The sequence below is a fragment of the Peromyscus californicus genome, unplaced genomic scaffold (assembly GCF_007827085.1).
Source record: "Peromyscus californicus insignis strain IS unplaced genomic scaffold, ASM782708v3 Scaffold_9__1_contigs__length_137607984, whole genome shotgun sequence".
Lineage (NCBI taxonomy): Eukaryota > Metazoa > Chordata > Mammalia > Rodentia > Cricetidae > Peromyscus > Peromyscus californicus.
In genome coordinates this window covers 81335024-81357005 of record NW_026294617.1, presented here as the reverse complement: position 1 = coordinate 81357005, position 21982 = coordinate 81335024, and the positions used below count along the sequence as shown (strand labels likewise).

The following is a 21982-nucleotide window of genomic DNA, read 5'->3' as shown; positions in this document are numbered from 1 at the left end:
CTGGCATGGTGGTGCACATCTTTAATCCCAACACTTAGGAGGCAGAAGCAGGTAGGTCTCTGAGTTGGGAGGCCAACTTGGTCCACATGGTGAGTTCCAGGGCAGCCAGGACTATAAATTGAGAATTTGTCTTTCAAAGTAAAGGAAGGAAGGTAGTAGGTAGGTTGGTTCCCTGTACATGCTATAGATAATATTATACTATTAGCCACATGCCCAGTGCGAAGTTTACTCTTAGAAATGTTTACTGTCCATGTTATGATGGCAGCAGCTCCATCAACTGAATGTTTAACCACACTTAAGGGAAGTCCCATGCCCATCAGTAGACGGCCAACACAAAACAAATTCAATTCACTGATAAGGTATTTTTGGAGTCATTTTTTTTTCTTCTTCTTCTTTTTTTGGTCTTAACTATGTTTTGTCTGGACTTAAAAAACAAACAAAAACCTAACAGGTCTTTTCATTATATATCATGGTTGCCAATTTCATGTCTGAATGGATTTCTGTGAATGTGTACCTCCGCATCTATATTTGTTTCTTGTGCTGTTTCTTTGGCTCCCTTTTGTTCTTCCTGTCCTTTGTTTTGTCTTATTCAAGTTATTTTTACTTTATCTTAGAGAGATAACTTGCACACACACAAAAGCTTATAGATCAGCGGTTCTCACCGGTGGGTCACAACCCCTTTGGGGGTCAAATGACCCTTTCACAGGGGTTGCATCAGATATCCTGCTTAAAAGGTATTTACATTACAATTCATAACAGTAGCAAAATTAGTTACGAAATAGCAACAAAAATAATTTTATGGGGTCACCACAACACGAGTAACTGTACTAAAGGGTCGCAGCATTAGGAAGGCTGAGAACCACTGTTATAGACAAAAGCCCACACAGTACTAGTATTTCCTTACAAGCAAAAAGTAGAAACCCAAATGTCCAACTACTAACTGTGATAGATCCAAAGACAGGAACAGACATGGGATACATGCCAATAATCCTACCATGTGAGAGAGTGAAATGAAAAGTCTGTCTGAGGCCAGCCTGGGCTACACAGTGGATTCCAGGCCACACTGTTCTACATTTCTTTCTTTTTTTTCTTTTTTTTCTTTTTTTGGTTTTTCGAGACAGGGTTTCTGCGTGTAGCTTTGTGCCTTTCCTGGAACTCACTCTGTAGCCCAGGCTGGCCTCGAACTCACAGAGATCCTCCTGGCTCTGCCTCCCGAGTGCTGGGATTAAAGGTGTGCGCCACCACCGCCCAGCCTGTTCTACATTTCAAGACCCCATCTTCAAAAGAAAAGAGAAAGAGTATTCTACACAGCACAATATTATTCAGCACTAAGAAGGAATCAAGTTACAGCATAAACTTGGTAAACATTACGCTAAGTCAAAGAAATAAAAGGTATAAAGAAATGAAAGGCATAAAAGGCCACATATTTATCTTAACAAAATGTCCATAATAATAATAACGAAAGGACTATTAGCTTCTAGGAGCCAGAAAAGAAGAAAACAGAGAATGCCTGCCAATGTCATGTTTTTGAAACCATGAAAATACCTAGAATTAGAAGTGATAGCTGAACAATCTTGCAAACATGCTAGACAATGACAAACTATCTTTTCAGGTCTACAGCCTCAAACTATCTTCTTGGTGCTGCTATGAATAATGAAGAGGGTCTAAATTTATAGTCGATAATTTGAATCAAATTCCAACTTTTTTTAACCTACTATGTACATAGGAAAATCACCATGATTTCATTATAAATAGCAACATTACATATTCTAGCAGGTGATTTCAAGCATCAAAACTAACACATTGCTCAAGAAAGCATTTTGTTAATTATAAGGTAACTTTTTTAAAATGTAACCTTTTAACTTGCATTCCAAACATTATTATATTCTATTATATAGTCTAATCCCTTTAGCACCAATCCTGTTATTATCATTTCGGGGGGGGGGGGGGCCTCTTCCAATATCATGAAATTGTGGTAGATTGAACAAATCACAAGAATCCAGTGGTTCTTCAAGCAAAGCATCATTTAACACTCCCATATAGCCAGGCACTGGTGGCTTACGCCTTCAATCCTGGCTCAGGTGTCAGAAGCAGATGATTTCAGTGACTTTGAGGCTAGCCAGGAGTACACAGTAAGAACCCGTCTCAACAAAACAAAACAAAACAAAACAAAACAAAACGGTCCGACTATTTCGGCAACTTCACTGCTCCTTGAAGCAACGGTGACCTCCAACTCTAAAGTCATACAATAAGGGAAAATAACAGTATAATCCTCAAAGACTGTATTTATCAAGGCTGAAAGAAATTAGAAACCTCAGCGCGCACTTTGTGATCCATCTTCTCCCTTTCACCATTATTTCTTCCATTTTACTATGTATCCCAAAGTGCCTGCCATCTAAACCCTTCAAGATAGCCTTTCTCTGCTCAACTGATTTGTATGAGGAGTGGACTAGTCTTACTTGTGATCTAAAAGAAGAGTTAGCAAAGGTGAGACCCCATTTGGGTTCTGGGTCTCTTCTAGGCCCCAAATTCATATCATAAGCATATTATTTGATTGAGGTTTTGCCTCTAGCAAGTGATAAAAAGTGTGAAGAACTAGCACATAAACAAAGCTGGTATTGGTCCATTACTATACTTGTTTAGATAGATTTTAATGCAGAGTATTCAGCTTCTTCTAACTTTATTTATTTATTTATTTATTTATTTATTTATTTATTTGGTTTTTCGAGACAGGGTTTCTCTGTGTAGCTTTGCACCTTTTCCTGGAACTCACTTGGTAGCCCAGGCTGGCCTCGAACTCACAGAGATCCGCCTGGCTCTGCCTCCCGAGTGCTGGGATTAAAGGCGTGCGCCACCACCGCCCGGCTTCTTCTAACTTTAAAACATGGAGGAATACTAGTTTCAGCACAGTAACTTTAAACTTTACATATGTACCCTTTACTCTTCAGAAGGTTCAAGGAAATCACTGGTCCTGAAACTGAACACAATCTGAAATACGTCTCTTTTCCAATGAGTATGACATTTTCAACGATTCGCTTAACTTCAATACAAACCTGTATAGGTGGAATGTCTGGCAACGATGGAAGGTTTTCTGGGTTGGTGACGGAGGGAATTAGTTCTATTGCTGTAACAGATGGACTGGTGGGACCTCGATTTGCATTTGCCATAGTTGCTGTGGTAGGGCTTGTTGGGTTGATTGGGTTGTGTGCTGATACAACAGGAAAGGGTCCAGCGTGCCCTGGGTTTGAGTGCTGTTTAAGAAAGAAGGTATTATTATTATGTGTTCTGCTCCCACCTCTGAACCATACCTTAGAACAGCTCTAACTATCGTTAGTATCTGCAGCTGACAAAGAAGTGGGGCCTCTCAAACTTATGCAAGAGAACAGTTTGAACTAGTCTTTCCATTTTTCATTCATTTTTATGTACTATCTGAGGTAGAATGGATTTGAAAATAACTGTCAACCTGTTAGCCTACTGTTATGATCTTCAGAACAAAGATACTACATAAAGATGATGTAGAAGTTGCCAAGTTTGCCAACAGTAGGCCACAGAAGGCAACGGTTCTGAAGATGCTCTTCTTTGATCCTTTAGTCTACTATCTAATGAAAACAACTACAAAACTTAGCAATATGGTAGAAAGAATGATGAGCTGCAGAAAGAAACTATGACATTCATTCCCGGCTCCAACACTATGAAGTCTTAAGAGCCGCAGTCTCAGTAATTGTGATACATGGATAAATGATCCACTAATGGTTTTATTAAAAGGACTGTTACAAGGTTTATTTAAGGTCATACATGTGCCTGTCTTTGGGAAGTAAGTAACTACACATACAATTAAGTCATTTAAATATTTAAAAACTAAAAATACTGACAGTGAATTTTTAAGGGAAAGCTCTAAAACCTAATAGCTAGTTAGTCTGACTCTTTGTACTCTTTCAAATGCTAAACCTTGGTACTCACAATACTTGAAAGCACCCCAAGAACTAAGGAGTACATGGGTATCTCAATAGTTACAAGGAAAACAGTACCCTCAGTCTTCCTAGGTATTATTTTAAAAACATAGCTGCCTAAGACTGTGTCATGCATGGTCTTTTCACAATTGTCCTTCTCTCACTTGACAAAGTAATGGCATCCTGCCAACTAATGTGGGAAAAAACTAAAACCAAATAGTAAAGACAAACAAAGGCACAATTGAAAGAGGACTTGGGTATTAAAGGGGCTATACTGCAGACCAACAATGGAGAGCCAATAAACTGGACTAATGAAACTGAACTGTCAAGAGAGCTGTTAGAAAATGTTCAAAAAAGTGAGAAATATTTCTAGAGTAAAATTTCTACTCTCTAATTACACAATTATTTAAACAAGTTTCTTGAGCATTACATAAAAACAACACTCACAATAAAAATCAATTGCTCTTATTCTAACAATAAATAACAGTAAAAAACATATAGCTGAAAAGGAGATAAAAAGACTACACTTAATTTGAGAAATACATTAAAGAATTTTATATCATTTGATTATTTATTTTAGATCCATTTGTTCATGTGTATGAATGTCTGCATGTACATGTGCACCACATATGTGCAGTGCCCAAGAGGTCAGCAGAGGGCATCAAATACCTTGGAAAAAGAGTTACAGTTTGAGCAGCCATGTGGGTACTGGGAACTCAAACCAGGTCCTCTGCAAGAGGAGAAGTGCCCTATCTGCTGACCCATCTCTCCAGCCTCGTCTGCTTAGTCTTACACCACAGAAACATACTGCTTCCGTAACTGTCGACAAGTAATACAATGATCACTTCTCAACACAAAGGTTTGAAACCTTAGTAAGAGCCTTTGTTATCATACAATTTAACCAACAATTTTTGTTAAAATATCTTTTTCTGCAGAAAATTACAAAAGTCTAACTTTTGTTTGTCAGATACAAAGATACAATTTTGTAGAAGTAGTAAAGGTGAAATTCAAGTCCAAGGAGAATAGTCTGGGAATTTTTCAATTTTCTTTTTTCCCTAAACATTTACTTATTTTTATGAATATGAGTATTTTCCCAGCATGTACGCCTGTGCACCACATGCATTGTGCCACAGAGGTCAGAAGTTACAGGTACCCTGAACCTAGAGTTGCAGATGGTTGTGAGCCATCAAGTGGACACTAGGAATCAAATCTAGAAGGGCAGTCAGGGCTCTAACCACTGAGCCATCTCACCAGCCCCCCTTTCTCATTGTGTGTGTGTGTGTGTGTGTGTGTGTGTGTGTGTGTGTGTGTGTATGTTTTACAGGTATCTGTAAGTTACCATGTTAGTACTAGGAACTAAATTACAGTCCTCTGCAAGAGGAGCAGTAAGTGCTCAGAGCCCGAGTCATCTACAAACTCCCAATCTCCAAAACGGTTATAGCTCAGGGAGGGCCTCTGCAGCATGTTTCTTTCATTTTTAGACAAGATCTCTATAGACCAGCCTGACTTCCAACTCCAGCTATTTCTACTCTATCTCTTGAGTCCTAAGATTACAGGGGTGCACTACCATACTCAGCCCAAAGCATGTCCATGTTTTGAGAAAGCACTCATTGAGTTTAAAAAAAAAAAAAAAAAAAAGAATACTGTTTTTAACTTGAAATACTGTTTAAAAACACTTCATTTTATAATCGTAACTCATGAATAGTTCATACTGTGTTTATGTAATTACATAATTTATTTAAAGATTATAAATTTGCCTCTAAATAACTTTTTCTATTTTATTTCTTTTTAAATTTCATTTACTTACTTACTTATTTGTTTATTTATTTGTGTGCCTGTGTGTTGCCTCTATGAGTTTCTGTATAACGTGTGTTCAGTGATCTCAAGAGCCAGAAGGTGGTGTTAGACCTCCTGGAACTGGAGTTACAGATGGTTTTGAGCTGCCAGGTGAGTCCTAAGAACCAAACATAGGCTGTCTATAAGAGTAGAGTGCCTCTAACCACTGTGCCATTTCTTCATCCCTATCTAAGATAGTAGGCCTTTTGAGACAAGGTCTAATGTAGCCTAGGCTGGCCTTGAATTCTCCATGAAGCCAGGGGTAACCTTGAACTTCTGATCCTTCTACCTCTACCTCTCTAGCGTTGGGATTACAGTTATAGCGACTAAACCTGGCTTAATTTACTATATTATTGTTATCTTAGAGATTCTTGGCAGTAAAACAATCAAGCCCAGGGCTTCAAGAATTCTAAAACTGAGCTACACCCTAACCCGCACTAATTTTTAAGATTAAGCATATCTATACTCCATAGAAAAGAAAAAATATATAAACACATACATACATACAGCTAGCCCTATTACTTAAAATTTTCTTTATGTTATCAGTATCAAAATGTCATATTAAAAAGCACAATAAAAATATCAGAAAATTAAAGTTCTAACTTTGATTTTCAGAATTATCATTTGTAAGTTAAAGTAAATCAAAAGTTCGTTTTTCACTCTGTAGGTAATGGGTTTAGTTACACAAGAGTATCTTAATCCATAGTATGTGATAAGCTTAAAGAGACACATTTTCATGTGTATGTATTTTTTCTGGGACAAGCAGATATACAACAAATTGTCAGAAGTATCAAAGACTCACACCAACAACTAATTATGAAAAAGGATGTCTTTTAGTTTGAAAATTGCATGACTCTTACAAATGTAACTCTAGGCATACTTGTCTTTGGAGGTGGGGCTGCATCATGGAGTACTGAGGGCCGCTGTGCCTGGGGATCCCCGGTATTCTGGCAGCATTCTGAGCCAGTCTCATCTGATGGGCCTGAAATGCTCCACAGTTCATGTTGCCTCTTTGCATTGTTTGCACACTGATCAGTCTTGGAGGCTATAAAAAGTAGAAATGGAATTCATATTTTTCCCCTTGTTTTTTTTTTCCCCCTCGAGACAGGGTTTCTCTGTGTAGCTCTGGCTGTCCTGGAACTCACTCTGTAGACCAGGCTGGCCTTGAACTCAGAGATCAGCCTACCTCTACCTCCCAGGTACTAGGATAAAAGCCGTACAACACCACATCCAGCACAAGTATTTCTACAAATTTATTTTTCAAACATAAAATGTTGAAGTAAAAGTAATTCAATTAGAACAGAATAGTATAAAGCAAATAGAATAAGCCGTATTCCCTTTTATGACCCCAATATTTATCGGACTGGTAACTACTATAAAAAGTTGGTCACTCCAAAATTTCTCTATCTACCCTTTCTGGGAGAGAGAGAGGGAGGGAGGGGGTAGGGATGGTAAACATTAATTCATCTCATCATGGAGTTAACACTACTGATTGTAAAGTAGTACATAAACAAAAGACCAAAGAATAATTTGAGCAAATGCCTAAAGAATGCAACAGATCTTAGAAACAATCTGGTTCTTTGGCTCACAATTTTATGTGTCTGTGTGTGCACTCATGGGTGTTTGGGGGTGGGAGATACAATATGGAGGGGTAAAAAGTCACTGCTTCCCATGCTCTTACTTAACACCTATATTCTTCAAACTTTCACCACATCTGGTCTTTGAACTCCATCTAGTAACTCTGCATGTGTAATTAATATATACAGAATGAAGGAAGCGGAGTCTGAAGATCTCTAATTTTTACCACTGATGGAGAGACACAATGCTTACCTGTTGCTGTAACATCTGGGGGGCTGTTTGCCTAGGATGCTGCTGCGTTGTTGTTGTTGTTGTTGGTACAGGAGCTGGAGGTTGCTGCATTCTCATCTGTTGTAACTGCTGATGTTTTTGTGCATACACTTGTTGCTGCATGTGCTGCAGTCGAAGCTGTGCTAAGTTAATCTGTCCAGGGGTTTTACTAATGTGGTTTGTACCTGGAGGAACTTGCCCAACTACAACATTAGGAGTATAACCAGGAGCTGGCTTACTCTCTATTACTAGATTACCTGAGGGTTTAAAAAAATAAGAAGGATTTACAAATAATCAACTAAATTGCCCACTTTAAAGATGAATCATTATCTTTTCCTCCTCCTGACAATTAGCATCTCAGAGCATCCAACAGCAAAGCACAGATGAGCGCTAGGTCTAAAGATAGTAATTATAAACTAAATAGATTCCAAAGCCCCTTGAACCCTCCCCTAAATAAGCTCATTATTCAAAACACACTATCTGTTCTTATACATGTGTTGGTGTGATGTATATGTGTGCATGTGCGTTTTTTGTGTGTGGATGGCTGTGGGCATGCACAACAGTGCACATGTGGAGGTCAGAGAACAACCTTTGGATGTCAGTCTTCACCTTTCCAGCTAGTTTGAGGCACGGTGTCTTTGTTGCTGCATAACCCAGGCTAGCTGGCTGGAGACTGAAAGAGACATTATTAGAGGAAGGATCCAGTCAGTCTGAATCAATTCTTCCATGACAAAGACTCCAGGATACTCATGATAGTTGCTATACTGATTCTGCTTTCTTTTTTTTTTGAATGTGTATGAGTGTTTTGACTGCACATATATCTGTGCACCAACACTGTATGCCTGGGTGTCTGAAGAGATCAGAAGAAGACATCAGATTCCTTGGAACTGGAGTTACAGACAACTGTGAGCTGCCATGTGGTGCTGGGAATCCAATCTGTATCCTCCCAGAGTGGCTAGGCTTTAACCACTGAGCCATCTCTCCATCTTCCTATCAGCTCTCCAATTGCCAATGGTATGAGTAAAATCATTTTCCATGGAAATTCAGAATGCTTTACACCATTTATTCCTTTAAACTGGTCATTTCCCTCCCTTTTTATACAGTTGTTGCTTGCTGAGAATAAAAGGTACGTTCTAAAAAGGCACGATTTAAGGTAGATATTGGCAGACTACAAAAAAAAAAAATCTGTTTTTTTTTTTTTTTTTTTTTTTTTCTTTTTTGAGACAGGGTTTCTCTGTATAGTTTTGGTGCCTGTCCTGGAACTCACACTGTTGCCCAGGCTGGCCTCGAACTCACAGAGATCTGCCTGGCTCTGCCTCCCGAGTGCTGGGATTAAAGGCGTGCGCCACCACCGCCCAGCTCAAAAAAAAATCTGTTACACTCAATGATTTTTTTTAACTTTTTGAAAATGAAGAAGAAGAACAACAACAACAAAACACACACACATACTTACTCACTCACTCACTCATTCTTGATGAGTAAGCCAAACAATAGTGATTTTCTGGTGCTGCAAAGGTCAAAATTGAGTGTCTTCTTTCTTTCATTTACCCAAGGAATGCCTTATTTTAAATGGTGCAATTCAAATCTCAAGGACATGACTATTTTGATCAAAGGTGTGCACCACCACCACCACCACCACCACCACCTGGCCCTGATATGATTATTTTGAAAGTGAAGATATTCCAATGGATGACGGGTTTTATCTGAATAATTTTGTTCCATTTCATTTCATGTTAAGAGACAGGATCTTACTATGTCACCTACACTGGCCTCAAACTCCTCCTGACTCAGTCTCCTTAGTAGCTAAAATGACAATATGAACCACTTGCTTGGCTTTTTAGTTCTCAAGTTTTTTGTTTGTTTTTTGTTTTTATTGTCTATCCAAACACCTTTCACCCATGGTCTTTAGGTCAACAATGTGGAGCAATAAAAGCATACTTTCTTTCTTTATCAAGTGAAGAGTTCCTTTTGTCTAATACTCCTTGGGACATGACTCTAGAACATTTCAGTGTTCTCAAGCTCCTCCTCCACTGCACCACCTGACATGAACTACTAAACATCTAAACATTACGCAGACAGTCATCATTTCTATATAAAAAAATCAATGTTAATTTTGAAAATGAAAGGCTACAAATGAACCACACTCTACAAGGACTGAAGAGCAGAGAGCATGCTCAGCGTGCCAGAGAACAGGGTTCAACACCAGCACCAAAAGCAAAAAACAGCCTACAACTAAAGAGTTTCCAACATAGCACATTTCTTACGTTACTCACATTTTAAAGTTAAAAATTTTATCTAGAATTTGCTTAAATGGTTTCTCTTCGCAAATTAATAGTCCAAATCATATCCTTGAAAAGATTTCTCACCTAAATTCACTACATTTTTAGCCCAGAAGGTGGGATCACAATGGAAACGGATTGCTCCATTGGCAGCAGGAACAGGATCACATCGTGCTTTCAAAATATGACGTAACTGAAAAGTAATCTTCAAGGGAAAAAAAAAATCACATCAGTCTTAAAATTAAATGCAGTTCAGATTAACCTTGAACTCACAATTCTCTTGCCTCAATTTCCCAAGTGTTGACTGGAATTATAATTATATGCCACCAAGCTTAGCTACTCTGTATCTTTATCTACAGAGGGTTACAGTAGCCAGAATGCTTACTTAGCCTTTAACCAGCCTTTATATTACAATAGAAACAACATCCCATGCTCGTGAACAATAGGTCCCTTAGGTAAAGTGGATAGCATGTGTCTCACCAGCCGCTTGCTATACAGTAGTGCCGTGCTGCTGCCACTTGCAATGGCCCAGTTTGTAAAGTTCATGACGTGCTTCACCTGCCGGGAAAGGCCTGTGATGTCATTCTGCTGCTGCAGTAGCTTCATCTGTCTTTCTTTCGTAACATTCTGAAAGAGAACAACAGTGTCACTGGAGAATTTAAAAAGTCACATACACAAATGCCTCTATTTCCTTCAAACAATGGTACAAGGGAAGCTTGTAAGTATTTCACGAGTCTATGAACAATCTGAAGGAAGTAACTAACTAAAGTGGAACTAGACATTCCGGTTCTAAGATAATCCACTCCATTCAGGACATCAGCAGTAGTTTATGGCTTTTCTTTCATCAAATAATAACTGTTCAAAATAGTGTCTTCTTGCTTTTAGGTTAATCCAATACAATATAAGCTGATCTTGAAGAATCATTTTATATAATCTTAACTAACTATACTTTCTGGGTTAAAGAAAATACTGAGTTACTAGTGCCACCTACTGGTACAGTTTGAGGACAAGGTTAAAATTTCTCAAACAAAAGGGAAAAATGATAAACTTTAGAGATTAGGCAAACTGGTATAACGAAAATTAGGCAAATCGGTATAACCAAGTACACAAAGAAAAACCAGTTTCAGGAACATGCTGCAAGGAAGAACAAACTTCTCATAAGAGACCACTACCCAAAAAAGGGTGGGCAATGTCCTATATATCTTGCCAAAAATAATCTATCTACTTCTTCCTTAACCATTTTCTTCCCCCCAAAATATTCAACTTCATTTACTCAAGAGTATTTTTCAAAAGGGAACAAGTTCATTTATAATATAAATAAATGGACAAGTGTTCGACAGTCAGAATATTGATCTTACTAGAAATCATCAATTCTGCCAGACAGTGTTGGCGCACACCTCTAATCGAGTACTGAGGAGACAGAGACAGGCAGATCTCTGTGGGCTGGAGGCCAGCCTAGTCTATAGAGTGAGTTCCAGGATAGCCATAGCTACAAAGAGAAACCCTGGCTCCAAAATACCAAAACCAAACACCACCCTCCCCCAAAAGAAAGAAAAAAAGAATTCCTTAACAAAGCGTAGGGAGACCTCTCTTTTACAGTTTAGGAAAGTATTAATACAAGAAATAGCTATTTTAAAAATTATTAATGTGTTAAGAGCATATAAAATATTTATCAGAAACATTTTTATATACACTTTAGTATTAACAAGCATTTTAAAATTCTGAAGCTCCTGAAATAGATTTACAATGACCACTCTTAGATGTATGGATATAAAATGGATCAAAAGTAGTTACTACTGACTGCTCTGGAGTCTAATGGTTGTTCTAAAGGAAAAAAAGTCTACTAGGGTTAAAACTCACTGACTACAAGAACAATAGGAATGAGACTCCAACATCAATGAGATGTTCAAGACTTTTAATATCACTACTACTTTTCAATGTAAAATGTATTTAAAAGATAATTCATATATTTTGCTCACAAGACTTCTTTTACATATTGCCACCTGTCTCATATTTTTAAAGGGTTCTATGGATAAATGAAATAGAAACAACCCTCTAAAGATGATCTAATGCTTATACTTTAAAAACCTCAACTTGTATAAAATTCACATTTGGCCACGCAGTGATGGCACATGCCTTTAATTCTAGCACTTGGGAGACAGAGGCAGGTGGATTACTTTGAGTTCAAGACCAGCCTGGTCTATAGAGTGCATTCTAGGTCAGCCAGGACCACACAGAGAAACCCAGCCTAAAGAAAGAAAGAAAGAGAAGGAAGGAAGGAAGGAAGGAAGGAAGGAAGGGAGGGAGGGAGGGAGGGAGGGAGGGAGGGAGGGGGAGGAGAGAGAGAGAGAGAGAGAGAGAGAGAGAGAGAGAGAGAGAGAAGAAAGAAAGAAAGAAAGAAAGAAAGAAAGAAAGAAAGAAAGAAAGAAAGAAAGAAAGAAAAATTAAAGGTCGCATTTGAAATTTTCTGAAAACACATTAACTTTGGGCAGTAAAAATTTAGATTAAAACTTAATTTGGGGACAGACAGTAGTGGCACGTGCCTTTAATCCCAGTACTTGGGAGGCAGAGGCAGGTAGATCTCTCTTGAGTTCCAGGCCAGCCTAGACTATAAAGCAAGTTCCAGGTCAGCTAGGGCTACACAGAGAAGCTCTGTCTTGAAAAACCAAAGCACAAAAAACTTCATTTGGATTTCAAAACAGAACAAGATTCTCAGAAATTTTATAACTACATATTAATCTCAAAATATGAAACACAGAGACCTAATACTATAAAATTAGTAATTATGGGGCTGGAGAGATGGCTCAGCGGTTAAGAGCACTGGCTGCTCTTCCAGAGGTCCTGAGTTCAATTCCCAGCAACCACATGGTGGCTCACAACCATCTGTAATGAGATCTGGTGCCCTCTTCTGGTGTGCAGGAATAAATGCAGACAGAACACTATACATAATAATTAAATTTTTAAAAATTAAAAAAAAAACTTAGTAATTACTTTCAAGGTTTATATATTTCAAAATGGGGAACATTTTTGGCAAATTATAGAAATATATAAATGGCTCAAACAGAAGCCCAACTTTATTTATATAAAGAAGGTAAAGTGAGGCCTCTTGCCAGAAAGGAAGAAAAGAAATTCAAAGGGCTTGTTTTGTCTCCATTTATATCATGCTTTATTAATAATTCTTTCCTAAGACAGTATCACTATTACCTAGATATATGGCTTTTTAAAAAGAGAAAAAAAATGTTTTATGTCAGGCATGGCGGTACATGCCTTCAATCCCAGCACTCAGGAGACAAGAGACAGGCTCTATATAGATTCAAGACTAACATGGTGATTTCCAAATAGGCCAAAAAACAAAAACAAAAGTCAAAGTGTTAATAAAATTAACTACAAAGTAACTAAACATAACAGGCTTTCTTTCCTAGTAGTACCAATCCTGAATCCTCAGGAAAATGCTACAAGGAAGAATATGCCCCAACCCACTTAAAAGAGCTTTCAATAAACAGAGAGAACAGCTGAAGAGCAAGAGAAGCAGGTTTTGTTTTATTTTGGCTTTAACCATACCTCTAGCTGCTGTAAGAGAGATTTTCCTTTCTTATTAATTTCATTGATAAGGGTGAAAATGGCCACTTTAATTTCCTGTTCTACTCGTTTGTTAGTCTCATTCACTTCTTTAATCCTGAATAAGAGAAATGCATCATTAGGTTATCAGCTCAACCTGTGTCTGATTCATCCAACTAGGCACTTTTCCAAGTAAGTAAGTAAAGGTAAGTATTTGTCAAAATGTACAACTTATGTTGCACCAGACCTAGCCACTTAATTAGATCCACAGTAGTCATACAAAGAATGAATTCTATTTAGTAATTTAAATTAAGCTCACAAAGACCACTTTATTCATCTGTAGAACACTATCACATTACTATGGCATGAATGTGATACACAAATGTCTAACACTATTGGCTGTCAATCAAATTTACTACATATATATTGTCTAATCCTTTTTTTAAAATTCCACTTAAGATGCTTTCTGCAAACAAAATACAAAACAATATCAAAATGAATAGTTACAACCTTTTGAAAGAGCAGGAATTTAAAAGTATCCAGTTTCATTTCAAACTTTATCACTTCAAATGTGGGTTCTAATTAAGATTGTTTCATAATTTCCTCTCAAATTGGCTTTGCACTATAGATAGTTAAAAAAATTAAAAAAAACCCACAACATATATTAAATCATTGGGGGTAGGAAGCACGCCTGTTAGCGGTGACCCAGGGCATCTTTTTTGCTAAGAATGTGTTTATCCCCAAAGATTATGAAGCAATCCATTTTTTAAAAATACCTCTTACATTATTTCATAAATAAATATATCCACTTATAATTACATTTATTAAAATTCTAGTTACAAGTATAAAGTGCTAGACTGCTTTCATATTTATAAACTGAGAAGCAAGCAATCTCATTAATATAAGTAAAATGTCAACACTCAATCATAATATCTAGTCTTTATCTTTCATGTATTCTACTTTTGTACACTGTCTTTCATTAGTCAAATATATACACAATTTTAACACACTCTCAGCAATATAATGCAATTTTTCCTCCTTTGCCTGTATATGACTGCTTGATTACTTATTTGCAAATTTTATTGAATTCTGTCCTTATTAAAGTAAATGGGAAAAAAGTAAATAAAATATAAAGTTACTGCCAGGTGGTCATGGCACATGCCTTTAATGCCAGCACTTGGGAGACAGAGGCAGACAGATCTTTGTGAGTTTGAGGCCAGCCTGGTCTACAGAGTGAGTTCCAGGACAGCCAAGACTGTTACACAGAGAAACCCTGTCTTGAAACCTGCCCTTCAAAGCCCCTGCAAATTCTTTTTACACACACACACACACACACACACACACACACACACACAGACACACACACACACACACACACACACACAGACACACACACAGACACACACATACTATGGGTAATATAATATACAGACCTCCAACATAAAACAACTAAACCAAAAAACAGAAGTCAGGAAGCACAATGGAAGCAGAGAATAGTTTCAGAGAGACTTACTGTACTTAAAAACATGTCCATTAAAAACTAATGGGGGAGGTGGGAGGTGGAGAGATGGTTCAGAGGTTAGGAGCTTTTTCAGAGGATCCAGGTTTGATTTCCAGAACCCATGTGGGCAACTCACAACCATTTGTAACACTAGTTTCAGGGGACCTAACACCTTCAGACATCTTCAAGCACCAGGCATGCAGTGTTACAGATATACACACACACAAATCACCCATACATATGAAACAAATTTTTAAAATAATGGCCAGGCAGTGGTGGCGCTCACCTTTAATTCCAGCTTCCGGGAGGCAGAGCCAGGCGGCTCTCTGAGTTTGAGGCCAGCCTGGTCTACAGAGCAAGATCCAGGACAGGCACCAAAACTACATGGAGAAACCTTGTCTTGAAAAACCCAAAATAAATAAATGAATGAATGAATGAATCGATAGATGGTGGGTGGGTGGGTGAATGAATGAATGAATGAATGAATAAAGTGGGCTGGAGACGGCTCTACGGTTAAAAGCACTTGCTATTCTTACAGAGGACCTAGGTTCATTTCCAGTACCCATACCAGGAAGTTCATAACCATCTATAATTCTAGTTCCAGAATTCCAATCCCTTCTTCTGGCCTCTGTGAGCACACACTGGTGCATGTACAGATAAGCAAGCAAATATACATATACATTTTTATTTAAGTTTTTTTAATAGAAAATATTGAATAAAAATTTTAAATACTGGGGAGGGGAATTGTGGAGAGAAAACTGATTAACAGAACTTGCTGCAGAGTTAAAGAATGAAGTTCAGACCCCAGCACCCACACAACAAGCCAGACTCATGCATTCTGGGTACCAATCCCAGATCCACTGGAAGGGCAGTAAGTATTCAACTGCTGAGCCATCTTTCCAGTCTTGCCTTTTATTTTCTTTTGGTCTCACTAAAGATGAAAAGTTCCGTCATACACAAACCACTATTTTTATTTATTCAAATATTTAATACTTTGTACATCTTACTATGTGCCATTTTACCATCACAAACTAATGGTTTTAATATTGAAGGCAAAGTTTCAGTATCATCGAGTCTACACAATTAACTACAATTTAACCCTATGCATCACTTTCAGGAATTTCCAGGTTTAAAGGGTTCCAGTTCCAAGTATGTGTTTTTTTCCAGTAAAAAGAGTCCTAACTTTATTAATTTGCCCTTTTTAGAGCTTACTACCACTTACCCTATACATAATCTACTTTGTTAATAAATATACCTAAACCAGTCCTGCAGACCCAAAGCTGCAGGATCTCCACGACACAGGGCAACAACAGGGTATCCAAGAGGAGTCCCAGTGAGGGCCCAGCATTGATGGTGCAGCAGAAACCAGAGGCCTCAACCAGACCAATGACTCTGCAGTGAACACTCGCAAGTAAAGATATATGGATAAACAGGTTTACTGTGTGACTCACTGGGTCACACTACAGCTTCCATGACAAGATTGATTTTTCCCTCTTTTTTCTTTTTCTTTTAAAAGATTTATTTATTCATGTATTTTACATATATACCAGAAAGGGATCAGATCTCATTACAGATGGTTGTGAGCCACCATGTGGTTGCCAGGAACTGAACTCAGGACCTCTGAAGAGCAGTCAAGTTCTCTTAACCTCTGAGCCATCTCTCCAGGCCCTGTGTTTTTTTTTTTTTTCTTTTAAATTTTATTTTATTTTGGGGGGAAGTTACAAGGGCAGAGGGTGGATACAAAGGGACAGGGAAATGAATGGGATCAAGATGCATGATGTGAAAAACACAAAGAAACAATAAAAAGTTTAAAAAATTTTAAATACAAAAAAAATTAAATAAAATACATAAATGTACCTAAATAGAATAATTATAAAATAATGGAGATGATAGTCATGGTAATGATAAAAATAACAGCATCTGGCTGCTTAGGATGCCAAAATCTGTATTACAGATTCACCTTATATTGCTACTAGTAAGCTAAGTAGTTTTGAATAACTGTTTGATGAGAAAATAAATTTGTTCACTACTGTGGTGGTTTTTTGTTTTGTTTTGTTTTATGTTATGTTTGCATACATACGTGTGGGGTTAAGAGCACAGTGTAGAGACCAGAGAAGATGTTGCATGTTCCTTGAGATGGTCTCTCACTGAGCCTGGAGCTGGTGGGCAGCAAGCCTGAGTCATCCTCCTGTCTCTACCTTTCATTTCTCTGGGCTAATGGTGGGTATACAGCCACACTCAGCTTTCTATGTGAGTGTTGGGCTATTTATCAGGTCCTCAGGCTTACACCTCAACAATTCTTACCCACTAAAGCCTCTGTTTACTATCAATACTTTCTTTGCATCTCCACACAATCTCTACTTTAATTTTGTAATTCAGTTGTCTTCATATTAACTTATTTTTCCAAGTTCAAAGCTCATATACATTGAAGTCTTATTAATTATTAAAAAAATCAATGATATATCCTCAAAATCTTTTTAATGTTGGTAAACTTTAACAAATACATCAAGTGCAAATTTTATCATTTTGTCTATTAAAATTTACGTCTTCTACGAATGTTTAATATAGTAGGAAAATACATTTAATCTAAATGCATTCTTCCTTAACAATCCTTACAGCAAAATTTTTTTTATGCAATAGACTTACCTATTTTGGACTTGTGTAGCTGCAAAGTGAACGTAATTCTTCTTTTCAAGAAGCTTAGCCAACAGATTTTCAATTGCACCTTTCTGATTTTGAAAAGCTTCTTCCAAAAACTGATACCTTAAAACAAACAAAAACTATATTCAAAACAGAAAATTTATAATAACATTTAGGAAATAACAGTTACATGAATCAATCTTAAAAGTAACTATCTGCTGCTGGTCACTTGTATATTACTACAACAGCAACTGTTAATGGAAATCCAATACCATTTCATGTGGAAAAGCCACATGAAAGAAAAATTTCCTCAGAAAACTATGAGTACTCTTACTTATATGAATTTTAATTAAAGGTTCTATATTTTTAATCCAAATATCTGAATAAGGTATACACAATTTAAATCATAAAACACATACTATACAAACACTATCAAAATCACTAGAGTTCCACAAATAATAAAAATCTCACAAACATTATGCATAACCAATGAAACCATGCCCAAATAAATACGATTTTCAGTTTGAGATTCTTATTCAGTTAGTTTGCAACCATTTTGAGAAAACTCTCCATAAAGGGTCAAACACATTAAAATTTGTGTAAGAGTTAATCGATAGCACAAAATGCATATGTTTTACTATAGGAGGGATACTTATATGCTTATAATATGGACTTATAGTCTTGGGAGGCTTAGGCAGGCAGATTGCTCAAACTAGGAAGGAGTCCATGAAGAGGCTAGGAAACAGTGAGATCATGTTTTGTTAATTTATCTTATAACTGAGTGGCGGTGGCACACGCCTCTAATCCCAACATTTGGGAGTTAAAGGCAGCCAGATCTCTGTGAGTTCAAGGCCAGCTTGGTCTACAATGCAAGTTCCAGGACAGTCAGGACTGTTAGACAGTGAAACCCTGTCTAAGAAACAAAGATATTTTGTGTATAACTGCTTTACCTGCATGTATATATATGTACACCATACCCAGGTGATGGCAGAGGTCAAAAGAGAGCATACGATCCCCTGGAACTGGAGTTAAAGACAATAGTGAACAACCATGTGGGTATGAGAGCCCAACCCAGGTCCTTTGAAAAGAACAAGAAAGTGCCTTTAACAGCTGGGCCATCTCCCAGCCCTGAGATCCTGTCTTTAAAAAAAACAAAACCTGGCAGACATGGCAGCACATGTCTCATGGAGCACTGAGGTAGGAGCAGGACTATGAGTTCAGAGACACTGTGACACGGTCTCAAAAACCTACAGTAAATACATCAATACTGAGAACCCATGAATAGCTGACGGTTTTCTTAGGGGCATGGCTCTCTGTAGTAGTACAAAGCTCTGGTGGACAGCCCCACTCACGTACATGAACAGCATAAACTGGAGACAGTGGATGGTCACAAATAAATAAACAGAGAGATAAAATCTTTTAATACATCCTAGTCTGGGCACAAGACCCAGAAACCAGTGTCTTCATTTAACATTTGACCTATTCCTTATGTTCTGCATGCTTGCATAGCAAGCATTCTTACTGAGCTATGTCACCAACCCAATTTTCTTTTAACTAATTAAAATTGTAACAAAAATGAGAAGAACCAATGGACAGGTTAATAATTTTGATTGATATTGAAAGTACTTTTAAAAATAAGACTTGAATCTTAAGTGATTTTTCAAAAGTTAAAGTACACACTTAGAGCACGTCTATGTACCATCATGTGCAAACATGTCACAAGGTGCAGTGCTCGTCAGAGGACTGCTTGCAGACACTTGGTCTCTGTCCACCGTGGGAGTTCTAGGGACTGACTCAGGTCGGCAGGCTTGGCCCAAGCACCATTACTGCTAAGCCGTCTCACAGGCCCCTTAGTGCCTATCAACACGGACTTTAACCTGAAGAGCTATTTTCAGTATATCAAAATGTCTTAAGAAAAAAGTATGTATGTTCAGGACTTAGATTAGAATGGTTCAAGAAAAACTTCCTCTTCTTACACCTAGTCTAATACACAATATATTGAATAATCTAGTTCTATCATAATTCAGTAGTCCTTTTGTCCTTAAAAATAGATTTTATTTATATAATTTGTTACACAATATTTGAAAATATGGTGCTCATGGGTAAATGAACAACGAAGATTTTTTTTTTTTCTTAGCCAGGTGTGGTGGTATACCCCTTTAATCCTAGTACTTGGGAGGCAGAGGCAGGTAGACCTTTGTGAGTTTAAGGCCAGCCTGGTCCACAGAGTGAGTTCCAGGACAGCCAGAGAGAGCTACATACTGAGACCCTGTGTGCCGAGAGAGAGAGAGAGAGAGAGAGAGAGAGAGAGAGAGAGAGAGAGAGAGAGAGAGAGAGAGAGAGAGAGAGAGAGACTTTTTTTTTCTTTTAAACTTAAGACCGAGAATCGGAAGTAGAGAGATATCTCAGAGGTTAAGAGCACAAATCCTCTTCCAGAGGACCCAGGTTCAATTCCCAGCCCCAACACAGCAGCTCACATCCTGTAACTACAGTTTCAGGAGATCCACCAACAATATCTTCTGGCTTCCACTAGCACACAAGTGATGCACCGACATAGATGCAGGCAAAACATTCATACTTATAAAATAATGAAATGAAACTCTTAAGAAAATAAAAAATAAATTGAGAGAGAGAGAGAGAGAGAGAGAGGAGAGAGAGAGGAGAGAGAGAGAGAGAGAGAGAGAGAGAGAGAGAGAGAGAGAGAGAGAGAGAGAGAGAGAGAGAGGAGAGAGATTGAGATTGAATATTTTAGCCAGGTGTTGGTGGTGAACGCCTTTAATCCCAGCACTGGGAAGCAGAGCCAGGTGGATTCCTGTGAGTTCCAGGCCAGTCTGGTCTACAGCACGAGATCCAGGAAAGGCACCAAAACTACACAGAGAAACCCTGTCTCGAAAAACAAAACAAAGACTTTAAAAGATGGAGAATCACTAACTTGTAACTTCAGTCTTTTGAGGTTTAAGCCTTTGAATTAAGTCCTAAACTCTACTATTCAACTTGCCAAATGACTACAGTATTCTATTTTTAGAATTGTCACTGTATATCAATTATTTAACTCATCTTTTTTTTTTTTTTTTTTTTTTTTAGTTATTTCAAGACAGGGTTTCTCTGTATAGCTTTGCGCCTTTCCTGGAACTCACTCTGTAGCCCAGGCTAGCCTTGAACTCGCAGAGATCCGCCTGCCTCTGCCTCCCGAGTGCTGGGATTAAAGGCGTGCGCCACCACCGCCCGGCTATTTAACTCATCTTAATTTGCATCTAAGCTGAATATACAGGGAGACCTTTGTATTAAACAATGTCTTATTTTTCTTCAGATATGCCATTGTTAAACACATAATTTGTTGTTATTTTTGTTTTGTTGGTAGTAGAGATTTTGTTTTTTGTGGAGTTTTTTTTTGGGGGGGGAGGGGGGTATAGTTTGAGACATGGTTTCGCCATGTAACTCTAGCGGGCCTATATCTCAGTGACCTGTCTGCCTCTAATTCCTCAGCAGTGATTAAAGGCGTGCACTGCCATGCCCAGCTTACATATTTTAATCATACATTCAAAACTCAATTTCAATGATCCTACTATCAACTTTTATCTATGTCAGCCAAATTTATCTGTACCCTTAGATTGCTGTATCCAAATATTTCTTAATCTATAGACTGTAACAACTATCCTGTTTTGAGAATTTACTAGCTTTTCAGGAACTATATTATCTCTTAATGAACTTTTTTCTTAGTGCTAGGGGTGCAATGGGGGGGGAGGGCTTCCACATTTTAGATAAAGCACTTTATGATACTGACATGACTTAGATATATTATGGTACACAGTCAATAGTTGGATAACACAGACACTCTCTATGTCCTAGTTCTCTTCAGTAAAATACAGAATGATCATATTTACCTTTATCAGATTGCTAAAAATTGTTAAAAATTACATTGGTCAAAACACAAAAAGGTCGTGTGGCAGCATTAAGGATTTATAGCTTGTCATTGTTATTCTTTGTAATTTTTCTTTTAAAAAATGTACTATTGCCAGGGGCGGGTGGTGGCAAATGCCTTCAATCCCAGCAGTTGGGAGGCAGGGGCAGGCGGATCTCAGTGAGTTCGAAGCCAGCCTAGTTTACAAAGCAAGTTCCAGGACTACTGTACATAGAGAAACCTTGTCTCAAAAAACAAAACAAGGAAGGGAGGGAGGGAGGGAGGGAGGGAGGGAGGGAGGGAGGGAGGGAAACAGAATATACTTTTATTATTTCATATATATGGATGTTTTGCCTGCCTGTTAACCTATGCACTATGTACATGCTCTTGGAGACCTGAAGACCCTTTCAGAACTGTAGTGACAGCTGGTTGTGAACCACCATGTAATTCTAGTTCCTCTGGAAAAGTA

General features: G+C 37.9%; 1 protein-coding gene across 2 annotated transcripts in view; it reads right to left on the bottom strand.

The window, feature by feature from the left end:
- Trim33 (tripartite motif containing 33) overlaps positions 1–21982 on the bottom strand; it is a 90440-nt gene that overhangs the window by 26630 nt on the left and 41828 nt on the right. For both annotated transcript variants that reach the window (XM_052729913.1, XM_052729914.1), the window contains exons 5-11: positions 17619–17735; positions 13475–13589; positions 10394–10540; positions 10001–10118; positions 7617–7891; positions 6667–6831; positions 3054–3251 (exon numbers count right to left, since the gene is read on the bottom strand). In XM_052729913.1, the coding sequence (XP_052585873.1) occupies positions 3054–3251; positions 6667–6831; positions 7617–7891; positions 10001–10118; positions 10394–10540; positions 13475–13589; positions 17619–17735 (1135 nt within the window). The remainder of the gene's footprint in view (positions 1–3053; positions 3252–6666; positions 6832–7616; positions 7892–10000; positions 10119–10393; positions 10541–13474; positions 13590–17618; positions 17736–21982) is intronic.